Source organism: Elgaria multicarinata, chromosome 1 (assembly GCF_023053635.1).
Source record: "Elgaria multicarinata webbii isolate HBS135686 ecotype San Diego chromosome 1, rElgMul1.1.pri, whole genome shotgun sequence".
Lineage (NCBI taxonomy): Eukaryota > Metazoa > Chordata > Lepidosauria > Squamata > Anguidae > Elgaria > Elgaria multicarinata.
Window position 1 is genome coordinate 58,196,875 of NC_086171.1, and position 9,212 is coordinate 58,206,086.

The 9,212-nt window shown below is 38.7% G+C and overlaps 1 protein-coding gene across 1 annotated transcript in view; it reads left to right on the plus strand.

Annotated features, from left to right (window-relative positions):
- Nucleotides 1-6,386, plus strand: part of SKAP2 (src kinase associated phosphoprotein 2) — a 128,835-nt gene extending 122,449 nt beyond the window's left edge. Inside the window, exons 12-13 of the mRNA XM_063128905.1 lie at nt 1,624-1,725; nt 3,938-6,386. Of these exons, the coding sequence (XP_062984975.1) occupies nt 1,624-1,716 (93 nt within the window). The 3' untranslated portion in view covers nt 1,717-1,725; nt 3,938-6,386. The remainder of the gene's footprint in view (nt 1-1,623; nt 1,726-3,937) is intronic.
- The last annotated feature ends 2,826 nt before the right edge of the window (nt 6,387-9,212 follow it).

Below are 9,212 nucleotides of genomic sequence, written 5' to 3' on the forward strand. Positions count from 1 at the left end.
AAAGGACAGGTAAAATTTGCATCTCACATTGATGCTAGAATCTCATCAGATTCCTATTAACACTTAGCTCCAGGTAAAAGCATAATACTTTCTACAGCAGAGGCTTGCTAGCAGAAGGTTGGAGTTCTCCTCCATCTAAGTCATTGGGCCATTTACACAACATGGCCAGTTCACTGTTGGTTATTTAACCCACAGTGAGCTATGATGCATGCCAGGTGGCATTTTGAATATGCAACCCCAAGCGGGGGTTGCCATCTTGTGCAAACCTAGACATGGAGGGTTATACAACCCTTGCACAACTCTACTACAAACCGAGGGCTATGCAAGGATTATTTAACCCTCAGTGGCTGGCTTTGCAAGACATCACAACCCCTGCTTGGGGCTGCACATTCAAAACGTTGCTTTTTGTGGTCCCCAATGAGCCTGGTGTATCATGTGAACCAGGTCATTGTGTGTTCTGCTTTCCTAGCTTGTTAAGCAAACACTGTCAGTCTGGTTTCTGAACAACGTCTCCCATTTTTCTGCTATTTCCCGTGCCATATACAAGGGTGCAATTTCCCCCATTGGAAGTTATTGAGATGCTGCTAGGATTGATCTTTTTCAAGAATATTTACCTCAGAGGGGGGAAATTACATTTGGATTCCACAGTGTTCTTACTTGGTATTGCTTTTGGACAATATTATTTCCTTAAACTATCATATAGTTGTTTTGTTTCAGATTTATCTCGCTAAGCCTAAACAAATTTCTAAACCAAAATACATTAGTCATCTTCCAGGCATTTCAGAGCTATGATAATGATTTCTGGCATAAAGCAGTAGCGGATTCTGAGAAGGGACAGAGGTTGTGTGGAGAGCACCGTTCTTATATGTGAACTCAACACGGCATTAACTAACCAAGGTCTTTTACAGCTTGAGGCTGTATTACTGAATGGGTCCCCACTGATATTCATCTCCCCTATTATAAAGTATTAGTTTTCAGATGTCAGCTGTTAATATGTTCTTGGTAGGAAGAAGGGAGAAGAACTAAGGAATGCTTGTTGTAGGGTACAAAATACTCTGGGGGAGCAAGGTGAAGCTACTGAATAAAAGTTTTCCTGATGAACATAATAATGTCTTATAGTGTAAAAAATAAAAACAAAAATAGTGTAACAGGGATAACATCAAACAACCTAGACAAACCACAGCATAGTAATTGTATATCATTAAAAACACACAAAAACAACTAAACACACTTAAACAGGATTTGTATGAATAACACAAATAGAACATTGTGCATATCTCTGTATATTTCTCTAAACAAAAACATGTCATTATATAATCATGTTCCTTTTTTGCTCATTAGGTGAAATTTGGCTTGCTGTAGGGATCCATACGTAGTTAGAATCTCACCCACCCACCCAAGACATAGTAACAGATAGCTAGTCTTTTAAAATGTAATTTCCTGCTTTGCTTAACTGCACTTCAAGTGCTTTAGAAACAAATACAAACGAAACTCCTTAATGTTTTAATTTTCCATTCATGCTCTTGTAACTGTATATAAGGAGGAAACTTAAGGAGTCGCATGCAAAACTCTATTGCATTTATATCGGACTAAAGGTTAATATTGCATATTGTTTTCAATTAGGAGTACAATAGGTTTGGCTGGTGGGTAGGAGAAATGAATGGAACCATTGGCTTGGTGCCTAAAGCCTACATAATGGAGATGTATGATATTTGAGAGGCCTGGGTAAGTACATTTTAATTCAATCTTCTGTAATGGCTTATATGTTCCCTTGCTCTGTGTTTCATACAGATTTCTTTTCCTGGAACCTTTGCTGTACTTCTCTTAACAACGATTGCAGCTAAATAAATAAATAACTGGGAAAGAAAAGTCATATCTGTAGTGTTGTGTGTTTTTTTTTTAAATCAAATAAATTATTGTGTTGCCGGAAAAAAAAGTATTTCATGATGTATCGTATCCTTTCTGTAACCCACCATTATTCAACCTCAATTTTCTAAGGATGCATACAGATGTAACATTGAAGCAGGAATCACAATAGATTTTTCTCTTACACAGTGAGCTTGGCTCCCTCTTGCCTTCACAATATAAATGACAGACATACAGACCAGCAAACTGAACACAGGCTCAGCGGTCAGCCTTGCCATTTCCCTCATGCTTCCAAGAGGCCATCCACCTTTCCTTTTTAAGGCACCACCTGTACATTTATTAATGCAAACTTTAATTTATGTTTTTGGTTCTTCTTATTCTTATCATCATTATCATCATCATCGTCACTGTCACCACATCATTATCATCATTGTCGTTGTCATCATCAGATGAGCTTGTGACATAAGAGGCATTAGCCATTCACGCGCAGTGCCCAGGGAGGTTCTGTCGCTATGCACCCTGAAACTATTTTTAATGCAGATTCTGAGCATGATTCTGTCAAAGCTAAGGACGTTTTTAAATCCCACTCCCACTGCTTTCAATGGGAGAGATTTAATCAGTGCTTAACAGTCCTATTGAAAATCAATACGGCATGCACATGACCTATTTGCATTATAGCCTTTGTTTTTGCCTATCTTGTAGTAGGTGTATATGCCTGGTATTTCACATGTATGGTGCCTCATAAGCTCATTTCCCTCTATGCATTTTGCTTAGTGGCTATTTTAAGTAACAATCATCCTTTTGCTGCAGAATGCCCATTGTTGCAAGCTCTCTTACCTGCATTCAGTCTGTGCCACAATCTGATGATGACACTGTAGCTGCACTCACATGTGTCCAAAATTCTTATTGTATGAATGATTTAAATGGCTTCCAGGCTGTTCAGAGAAATGAGGTCGTGCTGTTTGCTGCTTAGTAGGATTTGTTTTCATAGCCAGGAATGTTAAAGTTGGCTTGGGGACAACTTATTGCTTCAAATCATAAATTCCACTCATCCCTGCATGTTTCTGTTCTTACATTATCATAAGGTGGAAAAGATCAGAAAACAGGCCCTGATTCTGCAGTTTTAAAATTCTGCAGTTTTAATTTAATTCAGCCTTGGGGTTTTATCCGATGACCATGAAAATAAAACTAAACAGATGAAGCCGTGTAAGGAAGTCCACCACAATCTGAAGCAATCAAGTTCCCAAGCCAGCATTAATATTTCTGGTTATGTCAACAAATCCTGGTAAACAGCATTGCCATAGGGCCATCATGCTGCCCTCAGTGGCTATTAGTAGCCATGCAGCACAAAGGATTAAGGAGGTTTCATTATGATCAGATATTGGAGGGGGCGTAGCCTCCTTAACTTTTGCTCTGTTTTTTCTCTTTACATAAAGGTTTTATTTAAAATGTTTTAAGGATAGAGTTACATCATAATTATAAGAATTACTTACAGAACCAAGTAACAGATTTAAAGTGTTTATACTTCTAAATGCAGAGAACAGGAAACTGTTTACATTGTTAAAAAAATTAAACATTAAACCAAGCTCTAGAGATGTAGCCATTTACCTAATTTTAAATGTGAGCATAAAGGCCTTTTGCATTCCCCCTCTCCCCTGCACTCCTTAGGTACTGTTTTTAGAAGGTTTACCTAAGGCTAGCTACAGTTTACCTAAAATTCAAGGAAGTGGGGGGGGGGGAGGGGGATCAAGCTTGTGAATTTCATCAAGGGCTTCCTGACCTCTTCCTTTATGACTTCATCACTGCCGATAAGTGATCTAGAATAAGGGCAGCATTCTGTCTGAGTCTCCTGTTTTGTTTTGTTTTAAAGTTTGGAATTCAATGTCATGGTCATTGATCTCAGAAATAAGCCTCGACTTGTTTGCTTTATTGGTTTGTGCATTTCATAGAGAATATTGACACTATTGTATAGAGTATGCAAGGGTTGCCTTTGCTTAAGTGGTATGATGTGTTTTCTTGCTTATAACTGTGGACTTGATTTATTTATTTATTTATTTTCCTTTCTACTTAGGTGTATTCTACAAATTAGGAGATGACTGGCATAGAGCTAGGGATGCCAATGCAAAAATGCAAGCTCACGGGTGCCTAGGTTTTAGTAAGAGCACAAACCCTAATATTTTATACATATATTTTGAATATGATGCTATATTTTGATATTTGATGTTTCCTATGAGTAGCTTTGGGCACCACCCACATCATTTTGGCATTGAGAAAATGTGGAATCCAGGCATTTATTACTGTTTTGCTAAGAAAATGTATCATAACAAGTCGAGTTGAAAAGAACAGGACATGTCTAAGAAGTGCTGGACTGTATTGAATTCATTTCAACATGATGACACGGAAGATATTCTCAGGATGTTATGTTTCTACTTCATATATGTGATAAGCAGCAATGGATCTTTCCTATGAATGTTTCTCTGGCCTATACTTTTTTTTCTAATGGAGCATTTTATTTTATTCTACAGCCTTTATGGTTAAATAGATTCAAATTATTTTTTAAAAATTACAGGTCCATGACACTGTGGTGGTAGTTCATACTTTATGTGAAATATAACGCAGTGTCTGTTTTTAATATAATTGGAGAAGCTTTATGTTGCACTTTATAGGGCCAGTTCCAACATATTATTGGGCCCAACGTTTTGCTTTTGGAAGGGGCATGAAATGGTTCTCTCCAAAGTATTGTGAATATCCACCCATTTCTTTTGTTGGTGAATTCTGCCATGCTTTCCCCTTTCTGGTTCTATTACTTAATGCGATGTTGTCACTGTTGTTTTTGGATTACTGCACAGCTTCCGTCCTAGCTTAATCACCTGGGTGATCTTTAGACTGAAAGTTTGTGTGGTATGATTACACTCTGGTATTGTAATGAAAGCTGATGCTGAAGACCAGGATTAATTAGGACACCTCTCACATTAACAGGGCCTCACAAAAACATCTGTATACTGAAACAGTAAGACTGTTGTTTTGTGCATGGGTTTTAAGATGACACTACTTTTTTGCTGTCTGAAGCAGCTCACTTTTGCTATGCAACGTCTAGTAAATTGAGGGCCAATCAAGCAAACAGTTTGCCTCATGGTAAATAAGGCATTATGCCTTGATGTGTACCTGGAAGCAAAGAGCTTGTCACTTGGTAAAATTATTCCTCGACTGTGCCACTTCAGTCTGCAAGCAAGGAGACGTATTTGAGTATATCCCCACCATGAGGGTTTGAGGGGAATCCTTTCACACATAGGTGATTGGACCCAGATTAACAGTGCAATCCTGTATATGTCTACTCAGATGTAGGTCTCCATTGAGCTCATCAAGACTTACTTCCTGTAAGTATGTATAGGATTGCAGTCTGAGTTAGTCACAAGTCTCACTGAACTAAGCCTGGGTCCAACTCATAAAAAATCAGCAAGCTGTTAGCCTTCTCCCGGACATACTAGGCAATTATATATAGGCAATTATATATAATGGGTCAATCCCCCCAACTACAGTTGGGGAATAGTTTTATTTCATTTGCAACTTGAAACAATAAAAAAGAAATTTTAAAAAATCTCAGTTTTAGTAAATTAATTTAAAGAAAGGACATCTGTGGACAAAGGATGTCTTTACAAGGATTAAAGGAGCTCATAGCTCTGACCTAAATCCCTGAGAAGCAACGCTCATTAACAAACCATGAATTACATCACAACTACCTAACATTGCTTTACATTGCTTTAAATATGGAAATCTGAAGAGAGATACATTATTGCATGATCAAGGTTTGCCAGTAGATGGCAGTAGACTTTCACAGCAGGTTGAACTACTGGGAAACCCATCCCCCCACCAGAGTTTGTCATGCTCAGATGAATTTTTTGCAACTTAAAATATTTGGAGGGACTCCCTTCCCCTTTTCATGTAAATCCAGGAGAGGGAGTCCTTAGCCAACTGATGAATGACAGACCCTTCAAACCATTTTTCCTATTGATAGCATGATATAGACAGCAGCAGTTTTCTAGTTTCCATAACCTTTTCCTCACATAGTCCGAAGTGATATGTTAGGAAATTCTCTCTCTCTCTCTCTCTCTCTCTCTCTCTCTCTCTCTCAAAATGAAGCTATTGCTAAGGTATTCTATCCTATCTTTTAACCAGACATGCCTTGGAATAAACCAGCAAAGTAAAAGAGTTGAAATGTTTGTTTTGAAATCTTGACAAATATAACCTTTTTGGGGGGATGGGAAAATTCCCTTATTAATGTGGCTCAAAAAGAAAAGAATGTTGCAATATATGCTAATTGCTTTGTTCTCATTGTTTACTTATATTTCCTTCACGTTCCTCTGAATACTAAGAGAGCTATTTTGTAAGTCATATTTTATGCAGCATTTTGCTTGATTATTTGCTCTGTACTGGATTTGTACTATAGTGCCATTAGATCTTACAATAATGTTCCACGCTGCAAATTTTTAAGGTTCAAATAAAGTTTAATTGTTTGCAAACTGTTATGATGCTAATAATTCAACAGCCTGCTGTGTTACTAATGAAATTACTTTGTTATGATTAATTTGGAAAATAGTGTGTTGATTGTAGTAATTAAACACAACAAGGTGAAGTAAATGATTCTAATGCCATCTGGTCTCCAAACTGAATGAAGAAATGAAATGGTGCTGTCATCTGAATTTATTCAGAGAAGTAAGGGTAATACAAATGCCTCCTATTGCAGTGGTACCATGATGTAACCATGCTACCTTGTACGATGATTTCATATACATCTGCCTACAGTAATTCACTTGGTTGTGTTGCTTCATGTTTGTAAACTGCTATCATCTAAATTCTTCTTTGTGCTTGCACTTCCTGTGGCCAAGAATGAGAGTAGGCACCATGTTTGAAAGGTAAAAATTAATTGCCATGGGGATTAATTTCACTGCTCTTTTGTACAATGCAACAAAATATGGGTAGACACGACTTTTACTGTCAATCTCAGGAAATAGGAATTGTGGAAGTGCAAATATTCTTGTACCCCTGTTCAGTTGTCCTTCAGCCTTCACCCAGTATCCCTGTAAAAAGTTCTTCTGATATTAGAGGATTGTGTTTATAATCCAATAAATGGGGAGTGTTTGTAGTGACGGACTATTGAGGGAAAGGCAGGCTAAAAGGTTATGTTTGAAGGGGTAGCTGGGGACCCAGAAAAGCTAGACTGAAATCGTACACACACTTACTTGGGAGTAATGCCCACTGGAACTATGCTGATAGGCCATAATCCCATGCATGCATACTTGGGAGGTGCAAGTCCCATTGAACACAGTGAGACTTAGCTCTGAGTCAACATGCATAGGATCAGGCTTTCAAGGAGCCAGAAACAAAACAAGATCCTATGCAGTTTGGAAAAATGACCCCGTGTAACTTGTTAGAACTCTCCTCTTTCATCACAATTAATATATGGGGGACAATATCCAGAATATGAGTCAAATTCCAGTGAATTCAATACTATAGAAAGGTATAAAATGTTTCAAACAGAGGATGTTGTATGTCCATCATTTAACAAGCCAAACTTAAATATTTTTTTACCTTAGGAACATAGAAAACTGCCTTACACTGGGCTCATCTACACCAAGCAGGATATTCCACTATGAATGCGGTATATAAAAGGCAGGAGCCACACTACTGCTTTATAGTGGTATTGAAGTGCACTGCAGGATCTACACTACTGCTTTATAGTGGTACTGAAGTGCAGTAACTACTGTTGGGGCCCATGACACATCTACACCGAGCAGGATATAACACTATGAAAGTGGTATATGGAATGTGTCAATGGGCCCAAACAATTGTCAGTGCACTTCAATACAGCGGTAGTGTGGCTCCTGCCTTTTATATACCACTTTCATAGTGGAATATCCTGTTTGGTGTAGATGAGGACACTGAATCAGACCATTGGTCCATCTAGCCCAGTATTGTCAACACTGACTGGCAGCAGCTTTTCAGGGTTTCAGGCAGGATTCTTTCCTCTCCGTAACTGGAGAAGCCAGGGATTGAACCTGGGACCTTTTGCATGCAAAGCAGGCGCTCTAACACACTGAGCTATGTCCTTGGGGCTCTCTGGAATGTCTGGGCTTAGTACCCTATCTCCTTATTCTGTCTCACTATATGACTTCCTCTCCTACATATCTGTGTATATGCAAGAATACTTACATATTCACACCTACTTGCTCTCTCCTTCATAATGTTTTGCATCTTGGAGGCAATCCAAACTATTATTTTTGAGGTAACGAAATTGCATGTAAAGCTCTCCTACACTAGAGGCATTCAAAAGGCAGCTGGACAACCATTTTTCAGGTATGCTTTGAGGTGGATTCCTGCATTGAGCAGGGGTTGGACTCGATGGCCGTTTAGGCCCCTTCCAACTCTACTATTCTATGATTTTGTGACTTCTGTGAGGTGGTGTTCCTGTCTCTCTTTTATCTGTAGAGGCTGACCTGCAAAAATGTCAACTAGGACAGAAAACAGGATGGTGATTTGACCACATGCCGCTTTGACTACTTCACAAATAGACTATGTCAAAAGCAACCTTTAATAAGCCCTGGCTCCTTGTTCTCAAAGCACAGGCCCTCCTCACACATGATCTGGCTCTGGTTTGATGTGGCCCATGGCTTGGGGCCTCCAGTGATCCCCACTCCCCATGGTTGTCATGGTTGCTCTTATTTATTTCTGCCTGAACATGGGAACAGTTGGACAGCCACCACTGTAATTGACCGTAATGCTGTGCAGCAACATAGTGTCACTTGGGGTCATTTTGGCCAATTACAATGACAACTGCTCAGTTGACCCCCAGCTTTCTTCACACCCAGACTTTTATGTCCATCAGACTCCTCAACACAAGCATCTTCTTACTGGTTTTGCAGAGAGCCCTTGTCTGACTGTGGAGCTCTTCATTTTTCTTTCGCCTCTTTTCCTAAGCAGAATAAGAATAAATGGGCAGCTCTGGTAGAAGATTAAGATGGAGGAAAATCATCACAAGATTACACTTCTTGTACTGTTATGTATTATAGGATACGTTAATACAAAGAACAGTTTGAGCACCTCCTGAAGATATTCAGTTTTTCTAGTATATAAAGGGACGTGATCAAAAGTTTTACTGAGCTTTAATCAGTTCCTTAAATTCTATTAACTTCAAATAACACAAGTGCTTTTCCAAATGTGCTTTTGGGCCGGGAGGCTAACTGGAGGTGACTCAATTAGAACATATGATTATAATTTCAGGGACTCTAATGAAGCTACAACAGTTTAAGTGGATTTTTTTTAAAGAAAGAGTGCACATTTTATATTAA